The sequence below is a fragment of the Polypterus senegalus genome, chromosome 8 (assembly GCF_016835505.1).
Source record: "Polypterus senegalus isolate Bchr_013 chromosome 8, ASM1683550v1, whole genome shotgun sequence".
NCBI lineage: Eukaryota > Metazoa > Chordata > Cladistia > Polypteriformes > Polypteridae > Polypterus > Polypterus senegalus.
This window is the reverse complement of record NC_053161.1, coordinates 11,112,307-11,128,222: the sequence shown is the minus strand read 5'-3', so window position 1 is coordinate 11,128,222 and position 15,916 is coordinate 11,112,307. Positions and strand designations below refer to the sequence as shown.

The 15,916-nt window shown below is 37.3% G+C and overlaps 1 protein-coding gene across 3 annotated transcripts in view; it reads left to right on the top strand.

Moving 5' to 3' along the window:
* nxf1b (nuclear RNA export factor 1b) overlaps nt 1–15,916 on the top strand; it is an 87,723-nt gene that overhangs the window by 18,738 nt on the left and 53,069 nt on the right. For all 3 annotated transcript variants that reach the window (XM_039760725.1, XM_039760726.1, XM_039760727.1), the window contains 6 exons: nt 9,200–9,401; nt 9,533–9,677; nt 10,114–10,197; nt 10,374–10,478; nt 12,171–12,257; nt 12,352–12,421. In XM_039760725.1, coding sequence (XP_039616659.1) covers nt 9,200–9,401; nt 9,533–9,677; nt 10,114–10,197; nt 10,374–10,478; nt 12,171–12,257; nt 12,352–12,421 — 693 coding nt within the window. The remainder of the gene's footprint in view (nt 1–9,199; nt 9,402–9,532; nt 9,678–10,113; nt 10,198–10,373; nt 10,479–12,170; nt 12,258–12,351; nt 12,422–15,916) is intronic.

Genomic DNA, 15,916 nt, shown 5'->3' with positions numbered 1-15,916 from the left:
ATCATTAAACTGCATAATAATATTTAAACTAATAAATAACAACAATAAAATAAATAGTGCAACTTCCAGTAATAATACTATTACTTGAAGACTTCAAGCCCAGGTGTATTACACAGTATTCACGAAATAAAAGTAAAAATAAAATAAAACAAGTGCAACTTGGTGATGACGTCTTTACCAACTGAACCATCATTAAGGCAAATTGCATTAATATGGTCCTTGCTTCAAGCTAAGCTATATACACAAATAATAAAACTATAGCTTGCACTTATAATGCTATTTGTGGTATAGCCCTACGGAATCATTTTAGGGCAACGGTGAAGAAAATAAAATACGGACACAGGGAAGGAAAAAAAAACTATATATTGAGAATAAAGTTGACATGTTGACTTTATTCTACATTTCCACTTTAATCTTGATGCTTATGTTGAGATTAAAGTTGACATTTCCACTTTATTCTCATAGTTTATTTTATAATTAAAGTAGAATGTTGTAAACTAAACTTCATCCTAAAATCAATGTTTAATTTACTAGATTTTATCAAACCCTATCATAAGTTAATGTAGCACATTAAATGCTTTGTGTTAAGTGTTCCCCGACCCAGTTTTTAATCACTACGCGCTTCTTAAACTGACTTCCTCTTCACTAAGAGAAGGTGCCAGCAGTGAGCACCGGACAGAAGACATTCACTTCATGATATTACTGCTCTCTGAAAACTTGGAATACTAAGATACAGTGGGATGCAAAATTTTGGGCAACCTTGCTAGTAGTCATTATTTTCCTGTATAAATCGTTGGTTGTTACGATAAAAAATGTCAGTTAAATATATCATATAGGAGAGACACACAGTGATATTTGAGAAGTGAAATGAAGTTTATTGGAGTTACAGAAAGTGTGCAATAATTGTTCAAACAAAATCAGGCAGGTGCATAAATTTGGGCACTGCTGTCATTTTATTGATTCCAAAACTTTTAGAACTAATTATTGGAACTCAAATTGGCTTGGTAAGCTCAGTGACCCCTGACCTACATACACAGGTGAATCCTATAATGAAAAAGAGTATTTAAGGGGGTCAATTGTAAGTTTCCCTCCTCCTTTGATTTTCTCTGAAGAGTAGCAACATGGGGGTCACAAAACAACTCTCAAATGACCTGAAGACAAAGATTGTTCACCATCATGGTTTAGGGGAAGGATACAGAAAGCTGTCCCAGAGATTTAAGCTGTCTGTTTCCACAGTTAGGAACATATTGAGGAAATGGAAGACCACAGGCTCAGTTCAAGTTAAGGCTCGAAGTGGCAGACCAAGAAAGGTTTCGGATAGACAAAGACCTGCAACATCATCTTGCAGCAGATGGAGTCACTGTGCATCGTTCAACCATTCGGCGCACTTTACACAAGGAGATGCTGTATGCGAGAGTGATGCGGAGGAAGCCTTTTCTCTGCCCACAGCACAAACAGAGCCGCTTGAGGTATGCTCAAGCACATTTGGACAAGCCAGCTTCATTTTGGAATAAGGTGCTGTGGACTGATGAAACTAAAATTGAGTTATTTGGGCATAACAAGGGGCGTTATGCATGGAGGAAAAAGAACACAGCATTCCAAGAAAAACACCTGCTACCTACAGTAAAATATGGTGGTGGTTCCATCATACTGTGGGGCTGTGTGGTCAGTGCAGGGACTGGGAATCTTGTCAAAGTTGAGGGACGCATGGATTCCACTCAGTATCAGCAGATTCTGGAGACCAATGTCCAGGAATCAGTGACAAAGCTGAAGCTGCGCCGCGGCTGGATCTTTCAACAAGACAACGACCAAACACTGCTCAAAATCCACTAAGGCATTCATGCAGAGGAACAAGTACAACGTTCTGGAATGGCCATCTCAGTCCCCAGACCTGAATATAATTGAAAATCTGAGGTGTGAGTTAAAGAGAGCTGTCCATGCTCGGAAGCCATCAAACCTGAATGAACTAGAGATGTTTTGTAAAGAGGAATGGTCCAAAATACCTTCAACCACAATCCAGACTCTCATTGGAACCTACAGGAAGCGTTTAGAGGCAGTAATATCTGCAAAAGGCGGATCTACTAAATATTGATTTCATTTCTTTTTTATGGTGCCCAAATTTATGCACCTGCCTGATTTTGTTTGAACAATTATTGCACACTTTCTGTAAATCCAATAAACTTCATTTCACTTCTCAAATATCACTGTGTCTCCTATATGATATATTTAACTGACATTTTTTATCGTAACAACCAACGATTTATACAGGAAAATAATGACTATTAACAAGGTTGCCCAAACTTTTGCATCCCACTGTATATACTTGATATCATTTTCAGGATGAAATGCATTAAAGCAGGTATTAAACATGCACGGTAGTGCTGCTCCCATGCAGTAAGGGGTCCCCGGGTGTACATTCAGTGTAGAGAACTTAATTGCAGGTGTGACGAGGCTCCAAAAATCTGTATGTTTGAATGGGTATCGCACAGGTTTAACTTAAATATTGTGTAAATGTTAGGTTCATGATCTGGTTGTCGGAGACACGAACACAGAATTCAGTGGATGTTGTTCTGAGTGGGCTTTCTTTATTGCATGCATGCTGTCTCTATCTGATGTACCAAACCCTCAGCTCCTATCCTTTTTCTTTCCCCACCTAACCAATCACCACACGATAAACGTCTTTGTGAAATTAAAACTAGTTATAAACTTAGACTATGGAGTGTTCAGAACTTGAAAAAAAAATCTTTGTTATACATGTTTAATTATGCCATCCATTCAGGGTTGCACCCATCCCAGCAAGCATTGCGTGCGAGGCAGGAGCAAATCCTGAACGCCAGCACATCGCAGGGTGAATACGAGCAAAACATACACTAGCAGGGCCAATATAACATAACAAAACCCCACATCCTATAGTGTGCAGCAGAAATAACTCCCACATTTCAAAAAATCACTGTGGGGTCCCCAAAGCAGATAGAGGGGTGCGGTCCGTTCCGTTAGGTACGTACCTTACCTAACGGAACGGACCGCACCCCTCTATCTGTTTTAAATAATAAAGTTTTCAGTCGTCGCCATGCCATATGGAGGCTTTTTTCAAAAATGGCAGATCTGTAGCTGCAACGCAGAGGGTATTTCGCGCACAGTTCAGTTTACGTGCTAATGAAAGAAAGTGTTCCAGGCCGGAAAACGATTTTGCTGTGGGTTCAAAGAGTAAGGGCAACAGGAGGTTTTCAAACATTGTCCTCTGTCCTTGGACCAACTAAAGGAGGCTATTCAAGAAGAAATTGAAGGAATTTCGCCTGACATGCTAGTGAGAGTGATGGAAAACTCTTGGCTCCAAATGTGTATCAGCCGTCAAGGCCACCATTTGGACGATATCATTTTTAAAACTTAAAGTAAAAAAAACTTTATGTCTACATTTGGGAAATAAAAAGTTTTTGGTGATACCTCGTAGCATTTTTTTTCAATCCCCCTTTGAAATGTGGGAAGTTATTTCTGCCGCACCCTGTACATGACATTGAAAGGAAACTGAAGCACGCCGAATAAACCCACCAGAAAAACATGCAAATTCAAGGCAGGTACACCCGAGACCCCCTTGCTGCGAGGCAGCAGTGCAGCCCCCCCCACATGATTAATGCATTTCATCATGAAAATTATATGAAGTATTTATCTTAGCATTCTAAATGTTCTGGGAGCAGGAATGTATTCTGTGTGACGATCGCTGCCGGCGCCGCCTCAGTACAAGAGGAAGTCAGATTAAGAAGCACGTACCGATTTAACATGGCTCGGGGAACACTTAATGCAAAGCATTTAATGTGCTACATAACTTATGATGGCATTTGAGAAAATGTAGTAAATTTAAATATTCATTTTATGATGGTTTAGTTTACGATGTTCAACTTTAATGACAAATTACGAGAATAAAGTCAACATGTCGTCACACGATTACACAGTACCCAGGTACATTACAGTGCATTGAAAAAAAAAAATAAAACGAGAACAATTTGACTTGTAGCATTATCCAGTACTATAGAAACATTATTCACAGATTTGAACATAATGGTCCACATCCGACCTTTTAAAACCAATGTATCTCCAGGCAACGGACGGAATGTTCTCTGTCCATTTTCACCACACAATACCTCCACTACCGTTTGTACTCTATTGCATGCCTATTTAACGGTGTAGCAGTGAAAAAGGTCCCCCTTAAACAGTTTCCTACTGCGCCACATTCCGAACATTGTTTAGGCAATTTAAACTGGTGTTGTGGTATAAGAAAAATCCATATCATAACACAAATAAAAAACGGTTTTCGGTATGAACCGGTATACCGCCCAACACTAATAATGGGTCAACTTTAAGTACCTCATTCTAATTTGAAGTAATCTTTGTGTTTTTCATATAGACTGAGGCTTCTTGTCTAGTATGGTGCTATTCAACCCCCTCAGTGTTTGTCTGTTTTGTTGCATTATAACCTGAAATTAAAATAGATATTTATTTGCATTTTATGTAATAGACTTAAAAATACATATAGTCCAAATTGTTGACATGGTATGATAATAAAATATGCTGTGTGTGTTATATATATATATATATATATATATATACAGAAACGCACACTCTCACTCACAACAGGTCAAACGTTTTAGAACATCACTGTTTTTTCTTCAGATTTAATTGGCTGAAATGCAATGAATGACCTAAAATGGTGAAAACATAAGCATTAAACTGTCAGCAGACAAAACTGTTTGTCTGTTTCAAATTTGAAACTTTGACAAAGTTTCACCTTCTAGCATAACCCTAAAGCTATACGGGTGTGGCTTAAAGGGAAAGAAGTATTTAAATGCCAGGAAATGGCCTAGTCAAATCCCAGACCTCGGGGCATAATTTGAAGGTTTCTTTACACCAACATAACCTATCTAAGTTGAAGGAGTTGGAGCAGATTTGACTTGTGTAATGGGTGAAATTCCCAATGGCTAGATGTGCTAAGCTATTAGAGGCATTCCCCAAGAGACTTGCAGTTGTAAGAGTGGCAAAAGGTAGCTGTACAAATTATTCTTTTTTTTTTGTCATAATCATTGTTTGCATCACAATAAAAACATTTTGAATCAAATGGTGGTCACTCCCCAGAAATCAGTTTTAGTTCCAGGTTGTAATGTGACAAAATGGGACAAACTGAGGAGATGATTCCTTTTGCAAGGTACTGTATAAAGCACTCTATAATCTATGCAGGTATATTGGGGCCAAGCCAAAGTCTGTGCAGTGTAGTAAATAAGTCAATTCTATCCTATCATTTTTCTGCATCTAAAGATGGTAAAACTTCTTGTGAATCAGATTTTGAGGGCAAGCACACTACATTAAGCAGGTGTGGAAGGTTTAAATCAGAGTATTTTTCTTTAATAAATCTGGGATGGTCTTGTGATACTACCGAGGCAAGCACTTTCTCAATCCTTCTAAATAAGACTTTTGCTATTATCTTCACTTTGTTATTCAGGAATGAAATTGTTCTATGTGCTTATTTTTACTTGGGAGGAACAGTTATAAATGCTTCCAGGAATGTTTTGGTAGAATTTTCTATTTAGCTTCTATGAATGTTGTTATTAATAATGGATCTGACTTAGTTGAGGTATTTTAACTAAAATTCCACTAGATAGCCACCTGGGCCTACAGCCTTCCTACTTTGGATTTGAGTTTATGGCTTGTATTTCAGTGTCGGATTTATCAGTTTTTTTTTCTGCACTCCTAAGCTTTTGTCTAATCTTTTACTGAGAGGTATATTAGGACTTTTAGAACTCTTCAAATGTATGTGTCCGTTATCTCTTTATGATTCCTAATTTTATTTCCAGTAGCGCAAGTTTTGTTTTTGCATTGTAAACTTCCTACTTATGGATTTGTTGAACTATAGGGTGGTCCAGATCTAATTATGCAATTTTCATTACGCTATAACTTTATTACGTAGAAAATAACACAAAAAATCCCGGACCATCGAAGTGCGCGAAATGACGACATTAAGAATCGTCTTTGCGCCGAACTGGAATCGTCCCTGCATAAATCAAAGTCATCCTGACGATCTGGGTCTGCATAATTAGATCTGGACCACACTGTTAGAATCTTACTATGAACAGAGAGAGACAACAATGATAACAATGTGGCAATTTTAAAATTAAGTTGTTTAGTTTTTCTTGATGTCCGGAGATTAAGTTCTGATTGCATGGCTAGTCTTTTCCTATAGATCACCTCCACAGGAGATCTGCCATATTCATGATCTATTTTGGAATTCTCTGTAATCAGTTGTGTAGCCTTCCTAGTCTCTAGTTTGGTTTTTATGAAAGATATGTGAAATAGTTAGTCCTCCTTAAAATGGCTTTCAATGCTCTCCAGTTTTTTCCTATGAGAATTTCTTCTCTGGGGATCCATTGGTCTCCAAAAAAAAAACACACCTCTATTTGTGTTTTGCCAATCAAACCTATGCCACATATGACGACTTTTGCAGTGATTTTCAGTCTTTGCCACTCGGAGGCAGTTGATGGTGTGTTCCCGTAAAGCCAATCACCTAATGTGATATACCTAACAACTGAGATCAAATACTCAAAGATTGGCTAGGATAAAATCAAACCGGTCTGACTTTGTTCATTGGGCTGGGCTCTTTACATGCAAGAGTTGAGAACCAATGAGGGTTCAACCGGCAGTACAGTAAATTGAATGTAGCAATGGGGAGGCTTAATGCACTGTGTTATGAACACTTCACAAGGCACTGCTACAGTGCTGGGAACATCTGGTAACTAGTGGGCTGTGGAGCACACAAGCAGAATAGAATCCTGTTTGTTTTGATGTCTGTTATTTTGCATACCATGGTAGAATGGAAAAATGACAAATTATTGCTGAACCTAATACTTTTTAAAAGTGCTGGCTTTGTCAGGCAGCAAGCACACTCTTGGCTCAGAAAAAGAAGTGAGCACAACTGTGCTGGAAGATGGCTTTAAAGTAGGTAAACCTGACATGGGCTATGGTTTTTAGTTGTGTAATTTGTCATGGAGCAGTGATAAAATTGGGGACAGCGGTTGCTTAGCCATCTTAGGTAAAGATGCACTAGTATTGCTAAAAGTAGTTAGCAAAGAATCTGTTTTTTCAGGTGATGTAAATATTTTAGAAATACCGTGCAAGTTTTTAACCCCTTGTCTCGGTTTTTATTTAATTTCTGTCTTTTATTGGTTGCAATGGAGAAAGAAAATTTTATATTCGATAAATATGAGCAAATGAAAACCTTGATCCTTTTTATGGGCAAGAATAAAAAATATTCTCTTGACTTCAGATATAAATGTGCACTTTGCAGCTATATTTGAGGACCTGTCCAAGTCTATGTTTAAAATGCAGTTAAACTATCAAGCTGTTATGATTTTATGAGTGCGCTTATTCGTAACTAGTGCTAATAAATAAATTAGCCAATGCATAAATTCTTTGTCATCCACATTAGGTTTTGAATGCTACATATGTTGCTTCAAGTGGAAATTATGTTATGGGTTAAATTCCCACACCCATGTTTTTATTATTACATCTAAAATGAGGGTTTACCTGCTCCAGTCTCTTTTCAGTCAGTATTGGTCCTTGTTAAGTAAATCTCCTGTAAAGATTCAATATTGGCCTTTAAGCCTGTGAGATAGGAGAATCCTTTTTTCTCTTTAGGTCATGATTGAGACCTTTTACATTCCAGCATGCAAGGTTCAATGAGTGGTCAGAGACTTGTTACTTGTGTCGGGGGACATTTTGTGATCATAAGTAAATGCAGGAAGTTATTTCAGATATTTACCTTAACACTAATTTCATATCTTTATTGCTGGTTGTTACAATTAATAAGCTAGCACATGAAGTGACATTTATAATTATCGGGGTAAAGGAACAGAGATGATAATTTGCTGTCTTTACCTACTCTTCCTACGATGTAGTTTTAATTAATTAGAAAATTATGCCTAAACAGAAAAGGGGATTAAGTGTTAAAATGCCTTGCCATGAAATTTTCTACCTTGTGCTGCAAGGAAAGGTAAAAATAGTTAAAATTAATTTATCCAAAAAAGAGAAAACAGTTTAGTAAAGGTTTACAAGCAGTAGTGCAGGCAGTAAAATAGCTATTAGAGTTTACTTCAGTAGATGATGTAAATAAAGTTTAAGAAAAAAAAAAAATGTGCAAATAGCACTGTGCACCTTTTATGGTCCTCAATACCTTGAATGAGATGTTCATGTATGAATGCTGCCAGCATGAAAAAAATGCAGGTCACCCTAAATAAATCCCAGTGAATTCCAGAAACAGTTAGCCCAGATATTTCCCTCGTTGTATGTGTGATAATTGCTTGAAATTTGTTTCTGTAATAAATAGTTGAACGTAATTTGTGTACAACCCCCAAATCATTGGCATTGGAAAATAAATGCATTTTGTCCCATATAAAAATATAGGTTTCTTTCAGACAATCAATGATGTCTGTAGTTTGTACATGCTGAGATGCATTTTTTTGTGGAGTAACATCACTAACTACTTCCCCAATGGAGAACTGTGAAGTGTTGAAGATATTGCCATCCTCTGGGTAGGTTGCACTGTAAACAGAGATTTTATTCTCTTAGGGCTGTTGCTAGCTCCTTTGTTTCCAAGGTGTCTCACTGAATTTTTTTTTTTTTTTTTTTTTGGTAAATGTACATTCAAATTGCTTTTTGGTTGCATTCCCCTAGTTATTCTGTAACTTGCATAGATTTACAGTATAAATTCATCAAGCATATGTTAGAATTTGAATTGTAGCAAAGTATGAAAGTTAGAGTTGTAAATTCATTCTAAAGGAGTTCTAAAAAAATTTACCATAATACCAAAAACAAGATGCCAGTGCTTGCTATCAGACAGTGCTGTCTAACTCTCACTTTAGGAAATTTTGGTCACAAGCACAGTTAAAAAAACGAAAACAAAAAAAATTGCATATTATATTTAATGTATAGTAAGTAAGTAGTTGAGAAATGTAATTTTTTTTATTTATTTTTTGTTTTTAATGTTTTAATTTATTTCAGCCGTTGATGGAAACCGAAAAAGTGAAATTAAGCTCAGAAATGTTTTGTAAAGGTGGCAAATTTTAATTGATTTAAAATAATCTAATGTATTTTGGGGAAAAAAGTATTGGCTCTTTAAATGGCCTCAGTGCACTGTTTGATATAATTTTTAACTCAGAGCATGATGACCGTGTTGGTGGCCCCACATTTCGCACCAAAAAGGGCAGAGGTCCATTTCGGGGAAAGATGTACAGTGAACAGACATCAAGACAACGATACCGTGGTGGAGCTGCTCCTGGACCTCGTTCACGTTATGAGGATGATGATGATGGTGATGTTTCAATGAGTGAAAGTTTACATGACTCTGGCCAACGACGGTAGTAAGTTTTAACTATACTTTTACAAAGTAATAGTTATAGCTTAGAATCTCTTTTAATATGTAAGGAGCTAATTAGCTTAATTTTGGCTTTCTTAACTATAGTAGATTTAAAATGTTTTTGTTTTCTCTTAGTATGCCTTATGGGACTAGACCTGGACGACGTGGTGAAGAGAGACATGATAATGACAGAGACAGAGCTGGAACATCAAACAATCTGAGTGGGCTTCGCCTGTCACCTCGTGAAGGTTCCTCCCGAAAAGGCTGGTTTAAAGTCACTGTAAGCAATGTATATAATTTAATTATCTATTCGTACAATTTGTTTTTAATTTTAAATAGTAATAGCTAAGGATGTGACTAGTTTTGCATGTCAGAGTACATGTGAACAAGTAATAAAAAACATTGTTGCCAATGGTGTTATATCTTTACTGATTTTTAACATTAGTCCTTGAACGGAGGCGTGATTCTGCAATTATCAGCCATCCTCTGCTAGCAGTGTTACATTTCAGCAAAGATGAAACTCCATTCACATCAGCATCAAACATTTACTACTCGCACTCAGACGGATAACCAAAAAATCCAGATGATATAGAACTTAACAATGATTCCAGTATAACCACATTAAAATTCCAAGCAAGCAGATTTTTTGCTATTTTTCATTGAAATGTTTGTATTTTAAATACCTTATTTTGATCTATGGAATGTTTCTTTTACAGATCCCATTTGGAAAAAAGTATTCAAACTCCTGGCTGCTGTCTACACTTCAGGGGTTGTGTATGGCTCCATTTGAACCCGTGCAGGCAAGTAATTTCTTAGTTTTTCCCTTCATTGTGGGTTGTGTGCAATGCTTCATTCCCCTCTCCATCTAAAGTATAGTTGTAAAGCTGTATTTATAAATGTTTATCATCAATTTGCTTTTAAGTTTGAAGAAAAACACAATTTCTAATTTTTTTGTTTAAACTGTCTTTTCTTATAGCTTCATTATGAAGGCCAAAAAGCTGTATTTTATGTGGAAGATTCAAATATCGCAAATGCTTTAAAAGCTAGTTCCAAGAAAATCAGAGACAAAGAAAATTTTAAGGTATTGTCAATTAACGATCTTGACAAGTCTAGTTTTCCACTCTATTTTAAAGTACAAAGACACTTTGTCAAATTAGTTTAATAGTGGAGTCTATTTCTTTGTTTTTTGTTTTTTTTGTAACTGTAAGTTTGAGCCATTTTACTTTGGAGAGAGTTGACTAACTTATCATTTTTATCCAAAAGAAAATGTGACCCGTGACCACAGATTAAGTCCCATTAGTGTTAATAAAGAGGAAGACATATGGTACGGGTCAAATTGCATTTTTGGTTACTGCTATAGCCTGCTGTCCCCAAGGAAACACTGTAATGCAATTACAGTTTGTGCTATGGATCTGCGGATAGGTACTAGTGACCCAGGTCATCTGAGTGAGCAAGTACAAACAAAGGAATCCTACTTGGGTTTGGTGGGGTTGTGATGCTTTAAATCTGGTTATTTTAAAGAGTACTTGGACACAGGGAATCCTTGTGTTACTAAAAAGAACTCTAAGCCATGGTGATAGCAGTGATATGTTTGAGCTCTTCACTTAATTTACGGTATGATACTTGGTATTTGCTGGGGAAAGTAGTGTATTTATAATAGCCATCAGGCTACTGGCATTGTGTTGAATGTGTGTGTGGTTTTTTTTTTTTGATGACGTAAAAAATTCAGAACATGAGTGTTCTATGGCTGGTGGGGTCTTGAGTATCAGATCAGTGGCATAGGGTTCTGTTGCTTTCTCCTAGTCTTGTGGTTCATTTGCTGCTGTATTTGGTACGTCTCACACTTTTCCTTTTTACTCAGATTGTATTAGAAAGGAAAGGTTCTCCTTTTTTTTTTTTTTTTAAAAAAAGGTGTTCTCTCTCTCAGTTGTAACAATTGCCAGAATATTTAATGTTGTACAAATCATAACATGATTTATCTGCAGATAAATTAATAAATAGATAATAAAGGCTTGACTTTGCTTGAACTTGTTTTAGTCAGGTTAGTATTTTTCAGGTAATTTTAAATCTATACCACTGTTGTCGAACACCAGGCCCGGAGGGCGACACTGGCTACAGGTTTTCATTCTAACCCTTTTCCTAATCAGTGACCTGTTTTCACTGCTAATTCACATTTTAATAGCCCTGTTAGAAGGATTCAGTCCTCTAAATTGATTTGTTTCCTCATTAAAATGTAGCCAAACAGAAATGAGACGTGAAACGAGCCAACAGATAACCAGCTAAACTGGGGCTTCAAACTCCAACCAGTTTCTTAATGAGAAGCCAATTCTTGCTGTTAATTAAACTCGTTTAATTTCACGGCTTGTTGTTGCTCTCATTCTGCCACAGCTAACATTTCCAAAACTGTTGATTTTCTGTTTTTCATAAGAACATCGTCAGAGTGTTGAGAGATCAACCTTCCTGAGACCTTCAACCTTCCTTTATTTTCAGATATTGTATGATGTAGTGGCTTGTTTTGTGTCTCATTGTTTGGCTGCTAATAAAGGAAAAAGAAAGAAGTAAAGGGCCCCAAGTCAAGTTAATTAAAACAAGTAATTAGCAGCAAAAACTGGTCACTAATTAAGATGGTTAGAATGAAAACCTGCAGCCACTGCGGCCCTCCAGGACTACAGTTTGACACCCTTGATCTAGACCTTACAAAATACTCTATTTACAGCTGTGGGTGTATATATAGCCACATTTGTTTAACATCTTAACTTTTTTTTTTTTTAAGCTTATAATCCTGGTACGGTCCTCTTCTCCACCATCCTCTGTTGTTAGGCAAGAGCTCCTGAAACCTGAGGCAGTAGAAATCTTGAAGGTATGAGTAATGACATTGAGAACACTGTAGGGAAGCCTTGATGTTTTCGTGTTCTTTACTTTTTTGTAAAATTTTAATAATGTCTCCCTTTCAGCAATGCATGAGTAAACGATATGATCGGACTCAACAAGCACTTGATTTGAGCAACCTCCGAAGTGATCCAGGTATGTGGAATGAGTTGAGCAAGGCTGTGTTCTTAGGCGCGAGTATTGTGATAACATTTTGTGCAGTCAGTGCTCCTGCATTTATTTGGTACCCATACAGAGGTCATTTCTTTTTTCCAGAACAGTGATGAAACTGTGGTTCAATAGAATTGTTTAATATATGTACTTTTATGGTCTGTTGAACACCTGGAACAAAAGGTAACAGACAAAGAAAGTGAATTATAAAAAGGAATAACACTGTATAATATGGTAATTGTGTGATGACAGATGTTACTTGCTCACCTCTCTACATGTTCAATTTTGTGTACCAAGATTAATGAATGCAATGTCAGAGTGTGTGTGATGTATATACATATTTGTGTGTGTATAAAATTTATAACAAAAGTGTGTATATCTAATATGTATAATGTAACCAGCAGCTGCATAGTAAGCTCAGCTCAGTTAACCCTTTGAATCCAGCCAGCTGATTTTGGGGCCAGCCACAAAGTATTACATACCTGAAAGGCTGGTATGGCGGCCCCACCTGTCTTCTATCTAAACCTTGTTGCCCTGAAATACAGCCTATGCATATCTGTTATGCTGCGCTATTGTTATGCCACTCTTCTGTCCAAATCTTACAGTCTGCTGCTGTAGAGACATATTCCAGAAAGACCGCTGCACCTCTCTGCTTTTATAATCTGGTTGGCCGGAATGCCAGCCTTTACACTATTAGACTACGCACATAATAAACTGTTGTCTACATATTCTGTTGTGCAGCTTACACAAGTTACACTGCTGTTTTTATTTTTAGCTGCAGGCTAGTTTTGTTTTTTCTCATGGGTTTCAAGAAAGAAGACAATTTTCAGTTGTACTTTAAGCATCTGTTGTTTTGAGTTGCTCCCATGTTAATGTATGCAGAAACGTACAAGCAGACAAAGAGAGCTTCTGCCCTTCTGTTCAATGGGAGATTTCTTTCCTCCTTGACCTTGCCTAATGACATGTACATTAGGTGTGGCAGATGTACCACCCTAGTCAAACTCGACACACGATACTGTCCTCCCAGCTTGTTGCATCATGCAAAAGCGAGAGATACATGGGGCAATTGATTGGAAGATGATTAAAATCATGTGACAGTTCTTGTGTATTGCTTCTGGCACGAAGAACTGTTTTGAGGTATATTACTCAAAGGTGCAATTTTGAAAGTAGATCCTTACAATGGACAGTAGAAAATGATGAGACTGCGAGACTGTAATACCATACAGATTGTTTTATAATAGCAATATGTTGTTGAAACATTGTGGATTATCATAATATCATCATATAATAAAATTTTACTTTTTATAAATCAAAATTTTTGTTTTTCAAAATTGTTAAATTGCTGGGGATGCAGGGCTATAGTGCCAAAAACGCTGGGGAGGACAGGATTCAAAGAATTAATAATCTGAATAGCTGCAGTTCATAGTGTCCTGAGTTCAGTACATGTCCCAGCCGGACTGTCCCAGGGAGTAGAGCTACTGGGAGAGGGAAGGGACATGCCTTAACATTCAGTGGTACATGTGGTCTATAGTATCTCGCAACAGCACATTCATGCAATAAGCTCTGTTTTGTGGGGAATTTGTGCCCATTTAGCCAAAATAGTATTTTTGAGAAGTAATACTGATGGTGGTCAAAAAGGCTTGGCTCAAAAGCTGCATTCCAGTTTATCCCAAATGTGTTTTGTAGGGTTCAGATAAGGGTTCTTTGCAAGTTAGTTTCCCCACTACAAACTCGTTTAAAAAAAAAACAAAAAAAAAAAACACGTCTTTAACCCTTTAAAGTGCTGGAACTGGCTATAGTTGGTTCCCAATGCAATTTGCCAGCACACTGGAGCCGAGTATATTCGGCCACGTATATACATTGAATGCTGCAACTGGCAATAGTCATGTCCCAGTGCAATTTGCCAGCACACAGGGACCGAGTATATTTGGCGACATACATTCATTGAATGCCACAACCAGCTACTGTCTCTTCACAGATCAATTTGCCAGCACGCCAGAGCTGATCAGTCAGTGCTGTATATTCGTTGAGCAGCCAACTCATAACCACTGCTGCATTCAAAACTGCAACACCACTGTCCCTGGGATTCAGCCGCTGCACTAGACTAGCTTGCAAGCATCCGTGCTTACCTCTGTGTGCTTGCGTGCAGCCAGTTCAAGCGCAGTTGGCTCTGTGATTTAATGAATTTCATCAATGGCGTCAGTTGTACCTTGTGCATATAATAGATTGTTGCAGTAGTTTTTTTTTAGTAGTTTTTACAGCTCATTGGCAGTATGTAAAATGATCAGTTTTGAAGTAATTGTGATGATCTTTGCATGAAAAAATTTCACATTTTCTTTGTGAATTGTGATGTTTACTTACAAAGTGCAGCAAAAAAGTATTTGACGTCCAGGGGTGTATTAACCCCCAAGTATTTGACAGTATAAGGGTTAAGGACCGGGCTTTATGCACAGGGCACAGTTAAGCTGAAAGAGTAAAAGGCCTTCCCCAAACTGTTTCCATAAAGTTGGAAGCACACCACTGTTTAAATTGTCTTTGTATGCTGTATAGCATCAACAGTACCATTCACTGGGCCTAGGGGCCTAGCCAAACCCTGAACAGACCCTCTACCAAACTTTACAGTGGACACTGTACAGTTCTTAATGTAGCATTCCCCTGGTGTCTGCCAAATCTGCATTCATCCATCACAATTCCAGGTAGTGAAGCATGACTCATTCTAGAGAACGTCCATTGCAATGGCGGCATGCTTTATGCTGCTCCAGCTGGTGCTCGTCATTGGGGAAACATAGGTGGCATCCTATGATGATGCCGTGTTTAGAAATATTAAGCTCTTCAGTGTGATCCATTCTGCTGCCAGTTTTGTCAATAAAGATTACATGGCAATGTGCTTGATTTTTATTCACCTGTTTAATGAGTGTGGCTGAAACACATGACCTCAGTAATGTGGAAGGGTGTTCACATTCTTTTGGCCATATAGTGTAGTTTCTGATCACTTGTGCTGACCAAATTGCACTTTACTTGCAAATTATCCATCAGACTTTAACTGGAATAAAGCAAACAACAAAATCTTGAAATAACTTAATACTACTTCCACTGCACAATTCAGTTATCTTTAATCCCACTGTAGCATTTACTCATGCAAGACATGGTATGTTAAAGTTGTGGTTAAGAGAAGCAGCATATTTCGTAAGCTATTACATGTGACCATAGCCTTACACATTTTCTGCGTTTTGCTAAGTTGGTTTCCTAAGCTGCTACTCTTTGTAAACAATTTGGACTTGCAAGTGTTCTCTGATTCTTGATTCTATTTTTTAACCTACCTTTTCCTTTGCTGAAACATAAGCTAATTTGTGATGACTATATATGTGAATTTTAAGATTTGTAGGTTTTTTTTTTACCCTAAATGATTACAGCACACAACTGTGTTCCAAAGTAATGCACTTACTCTTTTTACTTTTAATATTGTATTTCAAAACAAAA